Source organism: Schistocerca gregaria, chromosome 3 (genome assembly GCF_023897955.1).
Source record: "Schistocerca gregaria isolate iqSchGreg1 chromosome 3, iqSchGreg1.2, whole genome shotgun sequence".
Classification (NCBI taxonomy): Eukaryota; Metazoa; Arthropoda; class Insecta; order Orthoptera; family Acrididae; genus Schistocerca; species Schistocerca gregaria.
In genome coordinates, this window is record NC_064922.1 from 613,971,418 (window position 1) to 613,995,126 (window position 23,709).

The window sequence follows — 23,709 nt, forward strand, 5'->3', positions numbered from 1 at the left end:
TTCTGCATTTGCGTAGTGTGAAACCAACTGAAATTCATCGACAGTTGAAAGAGACATGTGGTGATGGAGTTATGGATGTGTCGAAAGTGCGTTCGCGGGTGCGACAGTTTAATGAAGGCAGAACATCGTGTGGCAACAAACCGAAACAACCTCGGGCTCGCACAAGCCGGTCTGACGACATGGTCGAGAAAGTGGAGAGAATTGTTTTGGGGGATCGCCGAATGACTGTTGAACAGATCGCCTCCAGAGTTGGCATTTCTGTAGGTTGTGTGCACACAATCCTGCATGACGACCTGAAAATGCGAAAAGTGTCATCCAGGCGGGTGCCACGAATGCTGACGGACGACCACATGGCTGCCCGTGTGGCATGTTGCCAAGCAATGTTGAGGCGCAACGACCACATGAATAGGACTTTCTTTTCGTCGGTTGTGACAAGGGATGAGACGTGGATGCCATTTTTCAATCCAGAAACAAAGCGCCAGTCAGCTCAATGGAAGCACACAGATTCACCGCCACCAAAAAAATTTTGGGTAACCGACAGTGCTGAAAAAATGATGGTGTCCATGTTCTGGGACAGCCCATTGCGTTCCAAAGGGCACTACTACAGGTGCATCCTACGAAAATGTTTTGAAGAACAAATTCCTTCGTGCACTGCAACAAAAAGGTCCCGGAAGGGCTGCATGTCTGCTCTTTCACCAAGACAACGCACCCGCACATCGAGCTAACGTTACGCAACAGTTTCTTCGTGATAACAACTTTGAAGTGATTCCTCGTATTCCCTACTCACCTGACCTGGCTCCTAGTGACTTTTGGCTTTTTCCAACAATGAAAGACCCTCTCCGTGGTCGCACATTCACCAGCCGTGCTGCTATTACCTCAGCGATTTTCCAGTGGTCAAAACAGACTCCTAAAGAAGCCTTCGCCGCTGCCATGGAGTCATGGCGTCAGCGTTGTGAAAAATGTGTACGTCTGCAGGGCGATTACGTCGAGAAGTAACGCCAGTTTCATCGATTTCCGGTGAGTAGTTAATTATAAAAAAAAAATCGGAGGGCTTAGAACTTGAATGCACCTCGTATAGCCTGCTATGCACGAAGAGGAACAGCTATGTCTCGCATGACCGCTGTTTCCTAAAACCGCGCTGGTTTCTGCAGATGAGCTTCTCAGAGTCTAGAAAGGTCATTATGGTTGAACACAAAATATGTCCCATGATTCTACAACAAATCGATGTCAGTGAAATTGGCCGGTAATTATGTGCATCCGATTTTCTACTTTTTTTTGTAGATTGCTATGACCTGGGCCTCCTGCCAGTCCCGTGGAAGTTTTCGCTGTTCCAATGATCTCTGATAGATGATGGATAAGAATGGTGCTATGTTTGTAGCATAGTCAACATATAATCTTACGGGGACACCGTCTGGGCCAGATGCCTTCATGGCGTCTAAGGAACTTAAATGTTTTACAATCCCAGATACACAAAACACTATGTCAGCCATTCTTTCGTTTGTTCGATAATTGAAAGGGGGAATGATGTTGCAGTCCCCTGCCGTAAACGAGTTTTTGAAAGCTAGGTTTAGAATTTCGGCCTTCTGTTTATCATCATCAGTTACATTACCCGTACTGTCAGCGAGAGAAGGTATTGAATTATTTGTAGCGTTCATAGATTTTACGTACGAAAAATTTTTTTGGAGTTATTTTTATAATCTGCAGATAAAATATTGTTTCCAAATTCGCTAAAAGAATCTCTCATTGTCCTTCTGACAGCTGCTTTCATTTCGCATAATTTCTGTTTGTCAGCGAGGCAATGACTACGTTTAAAACGACTGTGCAAAATTCTCTGCTTTCTCAGCAACTTCCCAATATGTTTGTTGTAGCAAGGTGGATCCTTTCCCTCCCCTATAGTTTTGCTAGGCACATACTTCTCTAGGACGTGGTGGACAATACCTATAAATTCCGACCAAAGATGCTCAATATCTTTGCGTCCAGCGGTGAATGCTTGGAGCTGACTATGAAGATATTCATTAATGACACTTTTATTTGCTTTCCCAAACAAGAAAACTCTACACTGTTTCTCTGGTTTTTTTTTTTTTTTTTTTTTTTTTTTTTTTGGAATTTTCACTGACATAGAAGCCACAACGACATCATGGTCGCTAATACCTTCTTCTAGATTAGCTTCCTCAAAAAGATCAGGTCTGTTTGTCTCCAAGATATCTAATATATTCCCATCTCTAACCAATTGCTCAAGGTTGTATGTTGAGAGCGCTCCTAGAATAACTTCACACGAATCTTTCTTTCTGCCCCCTGTGATAAACATGTAATTTTCCCAGTCAATGGATGCTAGATTACAGTCTCCACCTATAACTAATAGGTAATTTGGATATTCATTTCCTATGTACTCAAGATTTTCCCTGAAACGTTCTGCGATGTTTGCTGCAGATGCTGGTGGTGTATAAAAGCAACCTAATACAATGGTCAACCCTTGTCTCATTGACAGCTTTATCCAGACTATTTCACAGTCCGACCCAATATCAATCTCAACTGCGCTTAAACTTCTACTGGCATGAATGTGCACGACCACTAAGATAAGATATGAGAAATTAGGCCACATACGCAGGCATCGATTCTCCCTCGCCCTATTTGCGAGTGGAACAGGAGACAAAATTACTAGTGGTGGTACGGGGTACCCTCCGCCTTGCGCCGTACGGTGGGCTGTGGAGAATCTACGTAGATGTGAATGTAGACGTAAACGTAACCGGAGATCACGTGGCTGTGGGATCCTGCAGGGCTGAGCGAACAAGCCTCACCTCTCGGGCGCCAGATGACATGGGGCTGCTGCTTGGTGGCGAGGACGACTGTCCTGAGCTCACCAGCCTCATATTCGCATGGCAGTCGAGGGATACCGAGAAATGTGGGCAGCAATACCGCGAAACATCAAACCGCAGCCTCAACAGGCCGCGATCCTGCCGCTTCATAGTGCCCATTTCTCATAAAGAAACGCAGACAAAAATCAGAAAACCGAAGTCCTTACTTTCGTACGTAATATCTGATAATCTCGTAGCTGTAGCGTGACTGTATAACTTTCGTACGTAATATCTGATAATCTCGTAGCTGTGGCGTGACTGTATAACACTGTACAACGATAGTCATTGGGCCCTTCGCGAAGTAATGAGTGCTATCGACAGGGGATGTCAAATTAATTCCATATTTTTAGATTTCCAGAAGGTTTTTGACACCGTTGCTAAAACTTGGTGCCTGTGGGCTATCGCCTCATTTGAGCGACTAGATTCATGATACGTTTCAGCTAGGCCGCCGTTCCTAGTAACTGACAAAGTCATCGAGTAGAACAGAAGTAATATTTGGCGTTCCCCAAGGAAATGTTTTAGGTCGCTGCTATTCCTGGCCTGCGTAAACGACTAAGGAGACAATCTGAGCAGCTTATTTAGAACGCTTGCAGCTGATGTGTAATTTACCATCTTCTAAAGTCATTAGATGACCAAAAGCAATTGCAAAATGATATAGACAAGATATCTGTATGGTACGAAACGTGGAAATTGACTCTAAATAATGAGAAGTCTCATCCACATTAGAACTAATTCAACTAAATACTTAGGAATCAAAATTACAAACAACCTAAACTGGAACGATCACATGGATAATGTTGTGGGTAGAGCAAACCAGAGACTGCAAATTATGGGCAGAACACTTACAAAATGCAAAAGGCCTCTACTGAAGAGACTACTTACGCTAAGCTTGTTCCCCTCCTCTAGAGTATTGCTGTGAGGTATGGGATCCGCATCAGTAGAACTGATAGAAGGGCAGCTCGTTTCGTATTATCGATTAATACCGGAGAAAGTGCTATGGACACTATACGTGAATTGGGGTGGCAATCTTAATGAGAAACGCGTTTCTCGTTGCGGCAGGATCTTCTTGTGAACTTTCAATCACTAACTTTCCTCTTAGAGTGAGAAAATATTTTGTTGGCGCCCACCTGCATAGCGGGAAATGATCATCATAATAAAATTACAGAAATCAAAGCTCGTGTGGAAAGACTGAAGCGTTCGTTTTCCCCGTGCTTTGGTGAGTGAAACAGTTGAGAAATGGGTTGAGGTGCTTCGATGAACCCTCTGTCAAGCAATTAAGGGTGAACTGCAGAGTAATCATGTAGATGTAGATGTACGTCAAAGTAACTCTCTTGTGCGACACTCTTGCCAACGCAAACTGGAGCGGTGGAGAAAATCGTAATTATTTTTCCAATATTTTTTCATTGAAAATGTCTCTCGGGGTATGCAGAATGCAATCCTTAAGTCCACAACGTAATTTATTTTTCCATTGGTATACACATTGACGTCGAAATTGACTGTTTTTCACTGTTGTTATGCATTAACATGTTTGGAACTGAATAACACAGTTGTGAGGTCTACCAAATTTGATGGTCTACTTTTTTTTAACATAAAGCTTTGGGTATAATCTTTCCATTTTTCCTAGATTTCGTACCACGAGACATTACTGCATTTCCAGCATCATTCTTAACATCGCGCCTCATGACGCCCGGCTAGCCAAGAAGCACACGATATACATACTTCACAGTGCTCACATTATAAAGTAAGTAACTGGATTCGGTGTTAATGAGGATCTGTTTAAACAATACTGTGTGAATACTGTGAAAATGTTAACGGAAAGTTCTCCATGGTATTATATACCTATATAAATTCAGGAACTACCGATTCATGGTCCCCTCAAATGATTCAAATGGCTCTGAGCACTATGGGACTTAACATCTGAGGTCATCAGTCCCCTAACTAACCCCAGGACGTCACACACATCCATGCTCGAGGCAGGATTCGAACCTGCGACCGTAGCGGTCGCGCGGTTCCAGACTGTTGCGCTTAGAACCGCTCGGCCACCCCGGCCGGCCATGGTCCTCTCACTGTCGAATGGGCACCACAGCCAGTCTGGAAACTCTCGGATGGAGCTCATTAGAGTTTCAGGTTTCTAGAGATATAATTTCTACACTTTATCTTTTGAATTATACAGTGCAAGCGATTGGCAACATGCTGCTATGTGCTTGACATCGAGAACTATCGTGTAAATGGTATGACATTTTGGCTAACCATGTGAAAATACACATGTTCGTGTAATCTCAGAGTCTGGGAGATGGCTGTAGAAAGGATGGCAGAAAGCAAGCAGCAGACCAGGGCTGGAAACAGTAATGCCTTTCTGCCAAGGGGAACTGGCCCAGCCTTTGTACACCAGTTCGGACAGTGACTGCTGTCCCCTGAGGGCACTCTCGTCACGCTTCAGGGCAGCATGTGTGGTAAAGTTGACTCGTGACCGTTGGCCACGGTGGATGACCGACCAACCTCATGGGAAATATCTAGTGCTGCGAGGACTATGTATAGTGCATGTGGTTATGTTTTTTTTTAGGGGATCTGCCTGTCTTTGTGGTATGTGAACAAGTGTCTGGTGGCCGATAGCTATGTACAGGGTGCAGAAGTAATGATTTTGTATGGTGCGGGATACGAATTGTGTTGACTACATAGATATGGTATGTGGTGATATAGCGCAGTAGAGGATCGGTCTCATGCTGAAAAATTCCAACTTCCCTCGACTTTAGCAGAGCAGTGTAACAGTCTTTGGAGAAAGTTTCCATAGTTCATGATCTGCAGACCACATTTGCAGGGTTTAACTGTTAGTGTAATATGACTGCTTTATGTTTTTTTCGATCTGTACAAAATAGTTTTGGTGCTGAAAGTCTCATAATTTGTCTGTATACAGAAAACGTGGACAATGCTCCCCACACCGACAGCAGCAGCAGTTCGGTGGGTAAATTCAGTAAAAACCAATCAGAATATTCCATTCACAAGAAGTCCCATGACGTCAGCAGGTCACAAGACAGCCCTTGTGCACCGCATAGCAGCCTCTATAGACACGTTCTAACAAGACGGGGGCAGGTTTCTATGGAAAGTTCTGTGACACCTGAGAGTCACATGATGTCTTCTTTGTTTGAGTGTTCAGAGATACGTCCAAGCACACTATCCCCCTCTAGTTCGCTCAGGAGGGATGCTGTCCCTCACCCACCATTGCGACTTTTGAGCATTTCCAAACCAACAGCTGCAGGACGCCGAAAATTCACCGAAAAAATTCCAGCCTTTTTCTCGTCTGTAGGACAGTCTTCGAATTCTGTTTGTGTACTTGTTCTAGTTTTTCCGTCTGTGCTTTGACACCAGAGTGAGCTTCTAGAAGTGAGCAAAATAACGTCTTGGGCTCCAGCAGCAGCAAGAAATATAAACTAAGTCCACTCATCGTTTCGAGAAAGAGATGAACACCACAGCAACTGCGGGACTCGGAAATTTTTCTCTCTCTCGCAGTGTCTTCAAACAAGCAACGAAAACTAGAAAAGTGGTTAGCGTCCTGTTGAAAGTTACAGACATATTTATTGCGACTTCCCAATATCATCGTTTTGGGGTTGTAAAATCAGCAGCTGATGGAAATGAGAGTTTGTCATCATTGGCTGGGAGACCCCTTATGGGGCAGGTCCGGCTCCCTTGGTAAAGGTCTTATTACATTCGACGCCACATTGGGCGAACTGCGTGCCGGATGGGGATGAAATGATGATGAAGACAACACAACACCAAATCCCCGAGGGGAGAAAATGTCCGACCCAGCCGGGAATCGAACCCGGGCCTGTAGGACGGCAATCAGTCACGTTGACACTCAGCAATCGGGGCGGACATTGCAGCTGATATCGGTTTGGGGATCTGTTCCCACAAAAGCGTGTGAAGTGTCTGAGGGAGGTTTCACAAGTGTGCAGCGATCTTTTTAGGGTCCATGTTCGAGTGCAGCGTTACACATCGCAAAAGTGACCCACACTACTGTGCAGGGATCTTTTTTGAAAGTGTATTTAGAGACTATTCAGTAGCATTTAGTAACTCCTGAAGCATTCTGTGCGCAGTGACAAGGGCATTTCACACAAAAGTTCCCAAAGTGTCTCAGGGGTGGTTTCAGAAGTGTGCCATGATCTTTTTAGAGTCAGTGTTCAAGTTAGCAGTATACATCGCAAAGCTGAGGCGAGCTACTGTGCAGCGAACTTTTTGAAAGTGCATTTAGAGGCATATGTAGCTCATTTATCAACATGAGTTGCAAGGTTCAACTTAGCCCCATCCTGCTGCATCTTCATTATTTGATAAAACATATTCGTCTTCACCAAATATCGTTGCTATTGACACAGTTCTCCTGCATGATTACAGCTAACATACCCATTAAACTTCTCCTTCTCCAGCACAGACATCTGATTCATTGGACACAGTAAAGAATTATGTCTATCCTACCAGTCCAGCAGCTAGACATAGACTGCATAATTTTCCCCATCACTTTTCCCCAGACCACCATCTTGGATTACGTCATGGGAGGGGTGATGGGGAGGGCCGACAGTGCGGTCTGGTGGCAGTGTTGTGAACTAGATCACTTGGCGGACCTCATGATGGCCACAGGGATGGAGCTACTGTCTATGACAACTCAAATTACTCAAATAAACAATGCATGCAAAATAAAGATTTAAGTCCATTCTATCCAGGAGCCCAGCAGAGAATGAATCGTTTTCCTGTCACTTTCCAAATTGGGCAGAGGAGCAATTCATACAAAATAAAGATTTATATGTCCCATCCAGCAGTCCTCCACAGACTGAGTCCTTTTCTTGCCAATTTCCAGGTGGGCTAGGGGAGGCTAGGATGGAGGGGAGGGGTGGTCGTGTTTTTCATGGAGGGAGCTGGCACCCCATATTACTTTGCGTGGTTCTATCACAGCACAGGTAACACTGATGTTTTAAGCACCTTCTTGCTTCCCACTGTTGAAGAGCAATTCGGGGATGGCGATAGCATCTTTCAACACAATAGAGCACCTGTCCATAATGTACGGCCTGTGGCGGAGTGTTTACACGACAATAACACCCCTGTAATGGACTGACCTGCACAGAGTCCTGACCTGAATCCTATAGAACACCTTTGGGATGCTTTGGAACGCCAACTTCTTGCAGCCCTCACCGACCGACAACGATAGCTCTCCTCAGTACAGCACTCCGTGAAGAATGGGCTGACGTTCCCCAAGAAACGTTCCAGCACCTGATTGAACGTATGCCTGCGAGAGTAGAAGCTCTTAATCAAGGCTTAGCCTTAATGACAGTTTCCACTCTCGCAGGTATACGTTCAATCAGGGTGGGCTAACACCATATTGAGTCCAGCATTACCGATGGAGGGCGCCACGAACTTGTAAGTCATTTCCAGCCACGATTCCGGATACTTCTGATCACATAGTGTACATACATTTTTATAATATGTATGAGTATGGATGTAATGTGCGTAGTGTTGCTTCTCGCATTTTGTGTGGCTGCACTGAAGTACTGATCACATGCATATCCAAGCATATGCCAATTTAAGGTTTGTTTCATGCCACCTCATAATTTTAAGTTTAAATTCAGCAGGTCATTGTCGGCTAAACTCATGTTGCTCGAATGTCTACATTTCATTAAGTGACCGTGCTGTCCTCGGCATTAAGACTGACAACACTTAAAAATGCCTGCACATGGCTGTGTGCATAAACCTAAACACAATTGGATACTGAAGTGTTGAATTCAAATAAAGATCCAATCAACGCTGCGGAGCAACTCGAGCATTCCAAGGAATAACAACTCAACCAGCCTGTTACGACTAAGACAGTATCTTCTGAAGCGACTCAAACTTTACTGGATCTTACAGGCAGTTATTTGCAATTCTCATAATTAGGTATCTTATTGTTATTTTTGTGTCAGATTATTCAGCACTTCACAAGAACTCAATAGAGGCCTTAGCAGTTTCTACAGGGTACCTAACAAGCATCTTCGCCTCTCGGGTCAATAATGCACGCTCGTCTTGGACATGGGCCAACGAGACCACGCTCGGAGGGAGACACGAGGTAGGCTCTGCAGAGCACTGTGATAATCTAAACCAGTGTCTGTGCTAAGAAATAAATTATTCGAGCACTGGAAACGTTTGAAAGAACGCGACATATTCGGGTATGCACATGACTAATACGAGAAAGCTGTTATAAATGCAGCATTGCGAAGAAGGTAAGAGTTCGATCTTTCTGTACTTCATGAGTTATAAGCAAAATGGGAGATTCAGATAAAAGCTTACTTAGACCGTTATCTTCTCATTTATTTGCAATAGCGAGGGACGTAGTAAATGACAAACAAAACTGTATCGGTTTTGACATGAGCGGTCGTCTTGTAAAGACTAAAAATATGGGTATTAGGCGGAATTATTGGTGTTGTACAAATTTAGACTAAGGTGAATATTCCAGTTTCTGAAATTTGCATCGCCAAGAAGCAATAACAAAAAATATCCTTTTCGACATATGACCTACACGGAAATAAATACGTGATTAAATGCACTGAGAAATAAAATGAACTTCCAAGCCCGAATCCGATGTTTAGCGACGCACTGCGATAAAAACCTCTACACCTGTGGCATCGAATTACGCAGGCTTTGAATCTGTCCTATGACTGGCGTTCAAGTTAGTTCTCACTTTAGAAAACTTTTCAGCTGTCATGTTCACAGAAAGAACACCGTAACCAAACCCCCTACCGAGGAAATATCAGATATACTGAGTGGTCAACTAGGCCCCTTTCTGGACTCGTTTTATACAACAGACAGCTTTCCACACATTTCTGGCAAAATTCAGTCCATTGGCTAGTCCGGGACAAGATAACGAAAGCCGTGGATTTTTCCGGCCAGAAGAGAACGGGTGTCATTAGCTACACTATTACTTTAGTTTTGCACACCCATATAAACACACAAAAGGGATCAGTACTTGAGTTGTATATACGTCACAACAGGTGATTCAGACACGGTCTTATTGGAGTTGATAAGGCCCTTTACTTCCTGCGGCCTGCGAACTGACTCACCCTGCCAATTATAGCGCGACGCACAGTTTAACGTGTATTTCGAACAATGACACAGCCTTTCACACAGATATCTCAGTAGGACAGGGACAAAAAATTATAAAAAGAAGTGGGTACTGTCTCCAGAACTTTGTATTTGTTGAAACATCCTTGCACATTAAAAGTGTGTGCCGAATCTGGAATCGAGCTCGGAACCTTTGCCTTTCGCTGGAAACGCTCTTACCGACTGAGCTACCCAGGTAGGATTCATGATCCCTCTCAGCTTTATTTACGCCATTACCTCCCTCGTACTTTGTACGCACTGTGTGACGCGCACTTAGCCACCGAGTTACACTCAGTAACTGGTAAATAACAAAATAATCTATGTTTAGAAATTAATAGAGATATTAATTTATCTCTGCTTGATAAACTACACACACTTTTAAAATTTCAGAACATGGGATTCAGTTTACCTTTCTTCCAGTTGAAGGTTCCAGTTGTACTACTAGTTTATACTACGCATACACTTCAGCGCAACGGAACGCATAGACATACCTTGCTTGTGAAGTTCCGTAGTAGTATACAGTGAGAATCACCTAAAACTTCCACCGCAAATATTGCGGAAATGGAAAGTGCTGCTGATACAATGTTTTAACAGAGTGGATTGGTAGTCAGCGGCTCATATTGTTAGCCAACGAACAGATTGCAATAATACTTAGAAAGCGTTTTTTTTTGCTCAAACAGACACTTTTTTTAAATGGAATAATGTCGACTGACTTTAACGAACTAAAAGCAGGGTAAATCAGAAAGTCAGTGGTGTTTGTTGCAGGATTCTAGTGTGTGTCGTTTAGGAGATGTATATTGAAAAGTTTCCACACTGACGCTTGTTATGAGCAATTCAGCCTGCATAGTTGCTAGGTACGATGTTATGTCTGCTTGTGTGTTCCTTGAAAGCACTGCGACTTGCTAGTCATTTAGTGACAGTCCAAGCAGTAGGTCGTGAGTGGACCATGGGATTTACCAATGGAGAAAAAGTCCAAATGTTCATTATGTATGGAGAGAGTATGAATAGAGCAGTTGGTTCTCGTCGGTGTGTGCGACAAGATATCCCAAAGACGTCAACCATCTCGGCAGTTATTTATCAACTTCTTCAACCAGTTACGTAAAAGTGGTAGTGTAACAGAGCTAGACAACGCAACAGAAGAAAACAAGTGACGACAGAAGAGGGGGCCATTACTGCTGCTGTTGCCCTTGATCTGACGTTAGCTTCATCGCACTCGCACGAGGATGTGCCATGAATCACTCATGTGACCTATGCACTCTGCATCGTCATAGGTTCCATTCCTACCACATCTCCCTCCAGCGAGAGCTGCATGAAAACGAATATGAGAACCGTCTTTATTCCGTATGTGGACATTACGACAGGATACTCCAGATGTACCATGTATCTTGTTTAGTGATAAAGCCACATTTAACAATATGGCCAGGTAAAACCGCCGAAACATGCACTGTTGGTTTGTTGACAATCCTCGTTGGCTTCATTAAAATGTTCAAATGTGTGTGAAATCTTATGGAACTTAACTACTAAGGTCATCAGTCCCTAAGCTTACACACTACTTAACCTAAATTATCCTAAGGACAAAAACACACACACCCATGCCCGAGAGAGGACTCGAACCTCCGCCGGGACCAGCCGCATAGTCCATGACTGCAGCGCCCTAGACCTCTCGCGTAACTCCACGCGGCTGGCTTTGTCAACTGGAACCCCAGTGTTCATGGAGGGCAAATGTTTGGTGTGGGATTGTGGACCGTCTGCTCACAGTCCCGTTTTTCGTAGACGGAACACTGAAAATGCATAAGTATTTCAGCCTCCTAATACGAGGGTCACTCCAAAAGAAATGCACACTATTTCTGTAAAAATACAGTTTTCATTCTGCATATATGAAAGTTTTACAGTGTGTAGATACATCCTTCCCGCTTGTTTTCAAGCTTAGTTCAACTCGTTCCCGTGAACGGCACCGTTATGGTATGTCTTCAAGATGGCTGCTACACTTGATGTTCGTCAGAAGCAACGTGCTGTCATAGAATTCCTGTGCTGTGAAAACGAGACAGTGGGAAACATCCACAAGAGGTTGAAAAGGGTGTATGGAGATGCTGCTGTCGATCGCAGTACAGTTAGTCGGTGGGCAAGCAGGTTACATGATGAAAGCGTGCACGGCAATATTGAGGATTCTCCTCGCAGTGGCAGGCCTCGTACTGCACACACTCCAGACAATGTGCAGAGAGTTAACGAATTGGTGACTGCTGACAGACGCATCACAGTGAACGGATTGTCACGCTACGTTGGAATAGGGGAAGGAAGTGTTTGCAGAATACTGAAAGTGTTGGCGTTGAAAAAGGTTTGTGCCAGGTGGGTTCCCAGGATGGACAACACTGAAACACCCGCCTTACCGTCCTAACCTGGCTCCATGTGACTATCATCTCTTTGGGAAACTGCAAGACTATCTTCGTGGAACAAGGTTTGAAGACGATGACTCCCTTGTGCACGCTGCCAAACAGTGGCTCCAACAGGTTGGTCCAGAATTTTATCGTGCGGGTATACAGGCGCTGGTTCCAAGAAGGCATAAAGCAGTTGAGAGGGATGGAAATTTCGTGGAGAAATGAAAATATTGTTCCTAAAGGATTTATCTACACACTGTAAAACTTTCAAACAGGTAGAGTAAAAGATGAATTTAAAAAAAAATAGTGTGTATTTCTTTTGGAGTGACCCTCGTAGACCAGCTTCCACGGATGCTAGAAGAGATTCCTCTGCGGATTAGGAGAAACCTGTGGTACTAAAATAATGCACTAAGTACTACAGCATCTCCACGAATTGTTTCCAAAACGTTTGATTGAATGCAGCGAACCTGTAGCTTCGCTAGCTCGCTCCCCGAACTAGACGCCTGTAGACTTTTTTTCTGCGGGGAAAGTTGAAAGCCATTATCTACAAGGACATACCAACTGCACCCGATGATATGCAACGACGTATTACTGCAGCCTGCCCGGACATCTCCGCTGAAATACTAGCATGTGTGCAGCATTTGTTCCGTAGCAGTGGAAGCGTGTGTTGCCGCTTCCGGTGGTTATTTTGAACACAATATGCAATACAATCTCGTTACTGGTCAGAATCCACACAACTGATGTATACACTTGTGTTATTCTTTAGTGTGTGCTACCAAGGCATTGCCCAAGTGTTGGTGTGGGAACTTTTCAAAATAATATATCTCGTAAATGACTCGCTCTAGAATCCTGCGACAAACACCACTGACATTCTGATTTACCCTACTTTTAGTCTGTTAATGTCAATAGGCCCAGTTCTATTTAAAAAAGCGTATGTCTGCAAAAGAAAACATTTGCTAAGTATTATTACAATTTTTTCATTGGTTAAAAATACGAGCTCCTGACTACCAATCCATTTTGTGAAAACCGCACATCAACAGCACTTTCTATTTGCGCAATATTTGCGCAGCAAGTTTTAAGTGATTCACCCTGTATGAAATCTGGGAACCAACGAATTCATGAGTCACAAACATGGCAGGATACAGCGACATGTCACAATATAAAAGACGCGGTTATTAATTTTTTCATTAAAATGTTCATTGATGTTGTTGCACAAATTTAGAATCAGGTGGTTACCTGCAATTCTTAGATTTCTTCCTTGTAGTCGATGTTTTTTCTGAAAGTTATATGCTAATCCCTACGCTGAGTTTCAAAAACATTAATAGAACTAAGAAATGTTGCAAAATTAAAAGCGCTCGGAGAAGTGAAATGTGAGGCTGAATCAGAATGAGGGCCTATCTGATACACAGCTGTCACGCAACAAATCATGGACTACGCTCAATTAGCCGGCCGCTGTAGCCGAGCGGTTCTAGGCGCTTCAGTTCGGAACCACGCTGCTGCTAAGGTCGCAGATTCGAATCTTGCCTCGGGCATGGATGTGTGTGATGTCCTTAGGTTAGTTAGGTTTAAGTAGTTCTAAGTCTAGGGGATTTCTGACCTCAGATGTTAAGTTCCATAGTGCTCAGAGCCATTTGAACCACGCTCAATTAATTCCCGAGTCTTTTTCCATAGAAGGAGGTTTCCTATCCATAACAGCACACCCCTATAACGACGATACATGGGCATGGAGCTTTAAAACCAAGCATTACTCACCCAACACGTAGGCAGCAGACTGGAAGGTCTTGAAGTCACTGTACACGTCAGCTGACCAGTGGAACACCAGCTGCGTGTACAGGTACATCATGTTCTTCTCATCTGGAACACAACAGCGACACAAAATTTACAGCTAGTTTGTTGCCCAGGCTGCCTTGCTCATTTATCTAGCAGTCAGATTTACTAAACAAAGAAGTGGCTTATAAACTGAGGTGGTAAAAATAATATAGAGATCTATTTATTGACAATAAAATGGTTGAACGTTGAACATTATGAACACTCGTGTCCGGAATGGAAATTCTTGCGTGCCTGCCATCCTTGCGCAATGTGTCAACAACGTGCCAGTTCTAGGTTATACATCACTGAAGTGTCTGCACTGGAATTTTAAATGACGAAATACTGCTTATATGTGGCGCATTACTCCTTTGTGGTCGAAATTATGCGGATATTGGAGGGAAATAAACCGAGAATTTTGAGATAAGGAACCAATTGTTGGAAACACAAGCTTCAACGGATATGAGACTGTGAATGAAAAATGTGTGTTCGTGATGCTATCTTGATAAATACACAATTGTCACTGATGTGTCCATGACGGATATTTTGCTGTGGTGTTAAATGAGATCGTTGACGCTTGAAATCACAGTAGAAACTGAAAAAGAACTTATTGCTATGGTCCTGGTTGTCTGTCACATTCTGCATCAGACTACAGGCATAATTGAGACAGTGTGGAAAAGTTTTATGAATTCATTGTGAATGATGGCTGCCACTTAGCACAGTTGCTATGGTTTTCTATTCTTGTTACTCATTGACCAGGGTTAATTGTTTACATCACAATATTCGTTTTAGGATCCTCTGGCGTATGTATAATTTTTATCCTAAAATTTTTGGACAACACTATTTACATTTACCCCTACATTACGATAGCAGTATTCCATCGATCCAGAGAGGGATCTCTCGGACCAGACGTAGAACTGAGTCAAAAGAAGTACATTTTATTTGGGTGCAATACAACGAAATGAATCAACACTATGAAATAACATTATATTACAGTACTAATGGTAATTATAAAACACCATACATCATCAATTTTTAGTTTCTCCGAGACACTCTTCAACTGAGGAAAACCTATTTTCCAATATAAAATTCTTAAAATCAATTTCAAACTCCATCATATTACTTTTATAAGCCTAGAAAGCGAGATATAGTTATTAAAACTCGTTTCTGCATTCTGCAAACACAATTTCTGGAATCTGAGTTTCCTCAAAAGTGATTCCTTTACTGATTAAAGATGGGAAATATGCAGAATAAGCTAGTTTCTTCATTTTTAACCACCTATAACCATACACATGCACAACGCAAATTTAGTTGACTAAGACGCTTCATTAATTCCAGGGTATGGATTTCCCAGCTAAGGTTGACTACTATCTGCAGTAACAAAAACTTCAAAAATTCTACTTCCTGCATTTCACAGTTTAAGCACGCTATTTTATAGTTTGTGAGGCTCTGTTATAGAGATTTGTCAAAATTTAAATCATAATCAATCAGCCATGACTGATTTGTTGTGGTTTTCAGATATTTCGTTTGGTGCCTTTTCCATAAGAAAACTGGTATTATGTTTTATTCCTATGCTTTTCTCACTTGTGTGTAACCGAAAATAGAATCCTGCAGCAAACTTTGAATGATTGCTTTAAATTCTGAATACTTATTACTATTTGACCGACATGGAATATACATTCTGCTTTCTGTCATGCATATGAGATGAAAACAATGAATTCTTTGTGCTAACTGTTCTATAATATTTTTTTTTTAAATTTTACATGATAATATTATGGCGTACACAAACAAAAGTCTTAGTCAAGTCCAAAAGTAGTATATTTATTATTTATGATTATTATTCAGCTACGCTTCCGTATGTGTTTTGGATAGAAGAAACAGTACTACATCACACAATGATAGTAAAAAAACAAAAGTGTTTCTTATATATGGAAAACGTAAAAAAGTGAATTTAGTTCACCGTACCAGTATTCTGTCGCACCTGACCGGGAAAACACAGTTTTAAGGATAAAACACATAGAAAAGACATACTTGAACAATTTATTCACATTAAAAGTTAATATTCTATTTAGAAAACTCCTCTGATAGTGCTTTGGAAAATATCCTACATCGTATCATCAAAAGAGGGAAAATACCAGTATATGATTTTTTGGAGCCACATATCACCATACTCCAGGGGTCGCTATGCATGTTCGATCCTCCATGGAACATACCGACCTGCTTAAGACACCCAACACTAACAATACTCTCGAGGTCGTTGTCAAAGTGGGAGAAATAACTATCATTAAGATATACAATCCCCGCCACCGGACGGACATCTGAAACTCTGGCGCTACTGCCCCACCCAGCGCTCTATTTGGAGGACTTAGCGAGCTGGGCCGATGATGACAATCTATTTCAGTAATTTTATGCAAAAGAGGAGGGATCTTTTAAACTAGGAGCTTGGAACGTAGAATACAATTCTGATTTGTGCGTCGTACGCAAAGACGATGAGAATATACCGCTGCAAGCGAACTGCAGAATACTTCTAGACGTCCCACACAGCCAGCATCGACCAGCTCTAATGGAAACGGAGTAAGCAGACCCCTGATCAGGTTCTATCCTCCTCCAAGGTGGTATTTTAAGAAGGTGGACTAGAAGAACTACTCCAATCACCTTGACAAATACTGAGGCTTGGTGCCATCCACTATAGAAAACTAACAGAGGTTCACAAGAGCAAAGACCACCCTAGAGGGTTCCAAAGGACTATATACAGGATGAAATGCTCACTGCGAAGAATTATACAAGGAGTTCCTCCAAGGAGGGGACAGAGAGATAGCTAACAATCTGTGACGTAACTTGCACAATGCTCGACTTGAGAAATGGACAGAAAGGGTCCTGACCATCGGACTTCAAAAGATCTAGCAGAGCAGTCTGAGCAACTTTAAGAAAGCTAGGCGGAAATCCTAAGGATGCGGGAGGTGAAGTGGTCTTGAACCAGACAGGACTTCGAATGACGTTGTGACTATTTCAAGAACTCCACGGGGTCGAAGTACACGTCGTCCATATCAAACATGAATTCATGGTCTTGAAGACATCTAGCCCCTACCATACTGTTTTTTCCCAGTTATTTAGCGTCGAGGAAATAACAATGGCACTCAAAGAAGCTAAAGAGGGAAAGGCATCAAGGCCTGATGGAATTCATTCAAATTTTACTCCTGAACTGTGGAAATATACCAAAAATGGATAGCAGAATCTTTACTGATATCATTATGAGAATCTCGAACGAATGACAAAGTCCTAAGTCATCACTATCCTTCAACTGAGAAAACAAGCAATGAGTCGAAAAGCTACCATCCAATAGCCCTTCTTAGCTTAATACACAATCTTCTTGAAAGAGGGATCTATAGAAGATTCCTGGTAACGAAGTGGCTTTCGTCCAAAAAGAAGCTGTACAGACCAGGTAATGTCGCTCACAGCCTACAAAGAAGCAGGCCTTCAAAATAATTTAAAAACATCAGCTGCATTTATAGATCTCTCAGCAGCTTATGACACAGTATGGAGACACCGTCTTCTCTAAAAATTCATTCAAATTATCCCACGTACAGAAACAGTCCAACTTATTAATAGCGTGCTGGCAGATCATTTCCGACCAGAGCTCTTCAAAGACGCTAAAAAATGGACTACCTCAGGTATCTGTCCACACACCACTCCTTTTTAATCCGTACATCCCTAATATACCTGAAACTAGATCTCGCAAGTTCGGATACGCCAATGACTGGATGCTGGCAGTGGGATATCGAAATTTTGAAGAAAGCGAAACCATGTTAACTTCATCTGGCGATAACGCGAACATACTTTCGGAGATGGAGACTGGACCCAAACCCCACCACGACAGAGACAGAGTACTTTCAACTGTGCAACAGAGGGGCAATTAGACAGCTCCAGGTCTGTTTTGATGACAGATTACTTCAGTAGAATCAACACCGAAAATATCTAGGAGTTACATTGGATCAAACACTGTCCTACAAGAAGCATTTGGAAAACACCGCTGCGAAGATACGAACTAGGAACAACACTCTACATAAGCTGTGCGGAACAGCCTGAGGCTCCACTGCTGAAACTCTCCGTACTTCAGCACCTGGACTTGTCTATTCTATTGCAGAATGTGGTGCTCCTGTACAACTCAACAGTGCACAAGCATAAAGCTGAACAACACAATAGAACTGTCAGTGGTACATTAACATCAACCGCCGTCGAAAGGTTGTCCCTACTGAGCCACATTCCACCCCATGGATTACTCCGTGAGTTTAAACGCATACAAGGCAACATACAACTCCCTATCCATCAAGATTCGGCTATCCCAAAGAAACCACCTTCGATCAAGAAAACCCCCATGAAAACATCCATGGAAATTTCAATGTATCCATGTAATATGGATGTTGTTTGAGGTCTGCGACTGTATTATAAGATTATGTGGAACAATTCATACTGCTGCAGTCACTTTTTACTAATACTATACTAGCACAATGCATTTCGGCAGCATGATGCCATCATCACGTGCATTTTACAGTTATTTATACATCAGCTGATAGGTTATGTACATTAGCTGTGTGTGCTAGTGGAGATAAGAATCGAAAAATAAACCTGTGTGGAAGGATAAATCTGTTACAGTGTGTACATTACGTGAATAGCGTGATTAGATAATATATTAATATGTTTACTTACATTTCTGTTGACGATTTCATTTTCTGGCACACAGGGCACAGTAACAGGTAAATCACAACTTAGCATTTTCACAAACATTCGTCTACATCTTTCCACAGAGTTTTAAAATCCAAGATAAACTACTTACACTTTCAAAGATTGCTAACATCTTTCCAGAGAGTTATAAAATCTAAGCTAGGGTACTTACAGTTTCAAACACAGTAATATATACCTGTAGTGAAGATGAGGACTTTTATTTAGACGTATTGGCAATATGGAGAATGTTACATGGATACTTAATGAAAACTATTCTGTTAATAATACAAAAAATTAGTGTTGCATAAGTTTTTGAAGAAGTTGACATTATTACTTTCAAGCTTATCATTTAATAATATTTCTCCATTAGCTGTGAGGGTCTATAAGAAGTACTGAAACGTACTTATGGAGATTTGTCAAAATTTAAGTTATAATCCACCAGCCATGACCGATTTGTTGACGTTTTCAGACATTTCGTTCGGTGCCTTTTCAATAAGAAAACTGGCATTACTTTTTAAACTGTTGTGAACTACTTCGTACACAATGGTAAGAAGAAGTGGGCTACAGTGTGCTTCAGCAGCTTTTGTCGTAGGGAAGTTGAACACGAACAGAAATGATTAGCGCCACTTAACTTGTTAACTTGCAACTTTCTGCAAGCGTTGCAAAGAAACCTTACAAAAGAACAAACAGCAATGAAATCTAGAGCTATTACGAGAAGCGGCTGAAGAGTGTCGTGCAATGTGAGGCTCCAGCCACTAATGCACTAGCGAAAAGTCGAAAGCTGACTGACTCTGAAGACTGCGGAAGACAGCGGCCGAGACTGTGCCGTGTAGCTGCCGCCGGCCGTCCTACAGGTATATCACGGCGACACAGAGCGCTCGTAGTCGGAGCCGCCTAGAGAGTCTTTACAGGGTGATACAAAAAGGTACGGACAAACTTTCAGGAAACATTCCTCACACACTCAAATAAAGAAAAGATGTTGTGTGGACATGTGTCCGGAAACGTTTAATTTCCATGGTAGAGCTCATTTTAGTTTGTTCTTCCACCTACGCTCAATGGAGCACGTTATCATGATTTCATACGGGATACTCTACCTGTGCTGCCTTTACAAGTACGACACAACATGTGGTTCATGCACGATGGAGCTCCTGCACATTTCAGTCGAAGTGTTCGTACGCTTCTCAACAACAGATTCTGTGACCGCTGGATTGGTAGAGGCGGACCAATTCCATGGCTTCCACGCTCTCCTGACCTCAACCCTCTTGACTTTCATTTATGGAGGCATTTGAAAGCTCTTGTCTACGCAACCCCGGTAAAAAATGTAGAGACTCTTCGTGCTCGTATTGTGGACGGCTGTGATACAATACGCCATTCTCCAGGGCTGCATCAGCGCATCAGGGATTTCATGCGACGGAGGGTGGGTGCATGTATCCTCGCTAATGGAGGACATTTTTAACATTTCTTGTAACAAAAATGAGCTCTAACATGGAAAGTAAGCGTTTCCGGACACATGTCCCCATAACATATTTTCTTTACTTGTGTGTGAGTAATGTTTTCTGAAAGTCTGGCCGTACCTTTTTGTAACACCCTGTGTAGAGGGAGAGAGTGGCCAATGGTGATAGCATCGCTGATTGGCTGAGAGCCGAGGACGCCTTTTTTTTTACCAAACTGAGGCTGACTTGGTACGAGTATAAAAAGATACTGTGTGTGATTCTGTACTATTGGTTCTCTTCAACGCCTCGAACGCTAATTCCATTTTACAGTTATGTAGAGGTTGTAATACAGTAGGTATAGAAGGACATTTGTATGTTCGCTGTTGGTTCTATTTACGTAAATTACTTTACAGTCACTCTGTTGGACGGATCTATCAACTCACTGGATGTCGCTGTCAGAAAGCTCGTTTGGTTTCTTTGTGTATCTAACAATCAATTTTTTTCTAAATGATTATAATGCCTAAAATACAAAATTTAAAAAAAATTACAGAACAACCTTTTTACTGATACATCCACTCCATGAAAGAAAAAGTAAATGAACATCACATTATTAATACTGTGGCCTTGTAGCATGGGGGTCGAGTTTTGACTTCCAGAGCCGCACATGTAAACAAAATACGCTCTAGACTGAGATTTTCACTCTGCAGCGGAGTGTGCGCTGATATGAAACTTCCTGGCAGATTAAAACTGTGTGCCCGACCGAGACTCGAACTCGGGACCTTTGCCATTCGCGGGCAAGTGCTCTACCAACTGAGCTACCGAAGCACGACTCACGCCCGGTACTCACAGCTTTACTTCTGCCAGTACCTCGTCTCCTACCTTCCAAACTTTACAGAAGCTCTCCTGCGAGACATGCAGAACTAGCACTCCTGAAAGAAAGGATATTGCGGAGACATGGCTTAGCCACAGCCTGGGGGATGTTTCCAGAATGAGATTTTCACTCTGCAGCGGAGTGTGCGCTGATATGAAACTTCCTGGCAGATTAAAACTGCGAGGTACTGGCAGAAGTAAAGCTGTGAGTACCGGGCGTGAGTCGCGCTTCGGTAGCTCAGTTGGTAGAGCACTTGCCCGCGAAAGGCAAAGGTCCCGAGTTCGAGTCTCGGTCGGGCACACAGTTTTAATCTGCCAGGAAGTTTCAAAATACGCTCTGTTTCGCAAACTTCAAATTATACTGACAAGCAAGAACATTATGACCATCGACCTACTATCAACATAAACCCGTCCTAGGCGATAGCAGCATCACCTGGCAAGGAATGACTGCTAGTCAGACACGCGTACATTGCATATAGTATCAGTGAGTGTGCTGTCCATGTGTAGAATGGGGAAAGTGCGCTGTCCATCAGAGTTTGACCAAGAGCAGATTGTATGGCCCAGAGGTTCGGCACGAGCATTTTGGAAACTGGTTGACTTGTGGTGCGTTCGAGGAGTGCTGTGATGAGCGAAGGAGAAAGCACATCCAGACGTCGTAGGGCTGGGCATCCACCCCCCCATAACATCTGCCGAATGTCGTACCCTGGAGGGACTGATAAAACAGGACAAGCGGTCAACTGTGGCAAAACTAACATCTGACTTTAATAATGGGCAGAGTACACGAGTGTCTGAACATACAGTGAACCGAACACTCCCAACGATCGGCCTCTATAGCCGACGACACATGGCTGTGTCAATGTTAACACCATGACGTCGGCAACTATGACTGGAATGGGCACGTGACCATCGGCTCTGGACGTTCGTGCAGTGGCAGTCTTACATAGTCTGATGAATGCCAGTACCTTCTTCATCGTGCCGATAGGAGGGCGAGAATCCGCCATCTTCCGGAGAAACAGATCTTCGACACCTGTATGGTGCAGGCAAGCTGGCTGCAGCTCCATTATGCTCTGGGGAACATCCACGTGGGCATTCATGTGTCCAGTGGAGCTCATTCAGTGCTACATAATTACCAAGGAGTATTGTACAACGGTTGCAGACCACGTAAACCCCTTCACAGCCCTTCATGACGATCATGTTACCCGACAGGAGTGGCATTTTTCAGGGAGGTAATGCGCCATATCACATGGCCAGAAGTGTGATGGAGTGGTTCGAGGAACAGTGGCGAGTTCCAATTGACGTGTTGGTCCCCCCACTCGCCAGATCTGAGCCCGATCGAACACATCTAGGATGTGATTGACCATAGTGTCACAGCCGAATTTTCGGGAATTAGATGATTTACGTGTGCAGATGTGGTGCCAATTGCCTCCATCCACCTACCAAGGCTTCATTGCTTCCATGCCACGACGCATCGCTACTGTTATCTGTGTCAAAGGTGGACATACCGGCTGTTAAGTAGGTGGTCAAATGTTCTGACTGAACACTGCATCTGCAATACCAGGGCAGAAAAAAATTATGGTGAATTACTTCCCAATTCTCCCTCGTATAAGATACACGTATTCGTATTAGGCACACGGTCAGGTCATTTTGGCAACGAAGTGTGACCTCTACGTAAATCTCCCATTCTTGAGTCCGATAGCCGCAAAAATATACGAGAAGAGACACTTGATAAGAAGAGAGGAGTGAGGAGCTTTGCACCGTGTGAGGGCTCTTCGAGTCGCCGGGAGCGGCGCGCGGCCGTGTACTGACCCCTCTGGAAGGTGTAGAAGGCGACGGCGATGACGATGAGGCAGAGGACGGCCCTGCGCCGGCGCGGCCGCCGCCTCGCCAGCGTGGCCAGCGTGTCCCTGGCGGCTCGCCAGTCCCAGAAGTCGGCGCAGCAGGCGTCGGCGCGCCGGGGCAGCGGTTCGTGGCCCGGCGCCGTCCTCGAGCGGAGCGCCACCGCCGCGTACACCACGGCCGCCAGCATCAGGCACGCGTTCACCGCGAACATCAGCGTGTACGACCGCTGCAGCGGGCCCGCCCACAGGTACTTGCCTGCACACAGCCGCACATCTCTCACTGTCGACCATTTCTTTTTTCACAGTACGACGTTGCAATAACGTTTACTAACTAATCTGTCAATAGTTGCTATACACGTCTTTGGGAACTAGTTTCGAACCAACTGGTTCATTTTCAGGCCTAACCTATTGAGGCTAGAAAACAACAGTGTATAGTTCCTAGTGAACAGTCAGTACAAAATGAAATTGCAATAAACAGTTCAAACTTAACAGAAATTAATTCTTTGAATTCAAACGTAGCTGCATTGAAGGTGCTTGATATTAATAATAAACATCAGAATAGCAACACATGCTTTCACAATGTTCACATGATGACTGTCACAATCCGCACGTGCCTCTTAGCAACTGGAAATCAAGCTGAGTTAACGCAGCAAACAGCACCAGAGAAACTTTCGATGGCGCTAGAGTCACACCT

The 23,709-nt window shown here is 43.4% G+C and overlaps 1 protein-coding gene across 1 annotated transcript in view; it reads right to left on the bottom strand.

Moving 5' to 3' along the window:
- LOC126354390 (proton-coupled folate transporter) overlaps positions 1–23,709 on the bottom strand; it is a 202,344-nt gene that overhangs the window by 47,698 nt on the left and 130,937 nt on the right. The window contains exons 5-6 of the mRNA XM_050003993.1: positions 22,984–23,271; positions 14,099–14,200 (exon numbers count right to left, since the gene is read on the bottom strand). Coding sequence (XP_049859950.1) covers positions 14,099–14,200; positions 22,984–23,271 — 390 coding nt within the window. The remainder of the gene's footprint in view (positions 1–14,098; positions 14,201–22,983; positions 23,272–23,709) is intronic.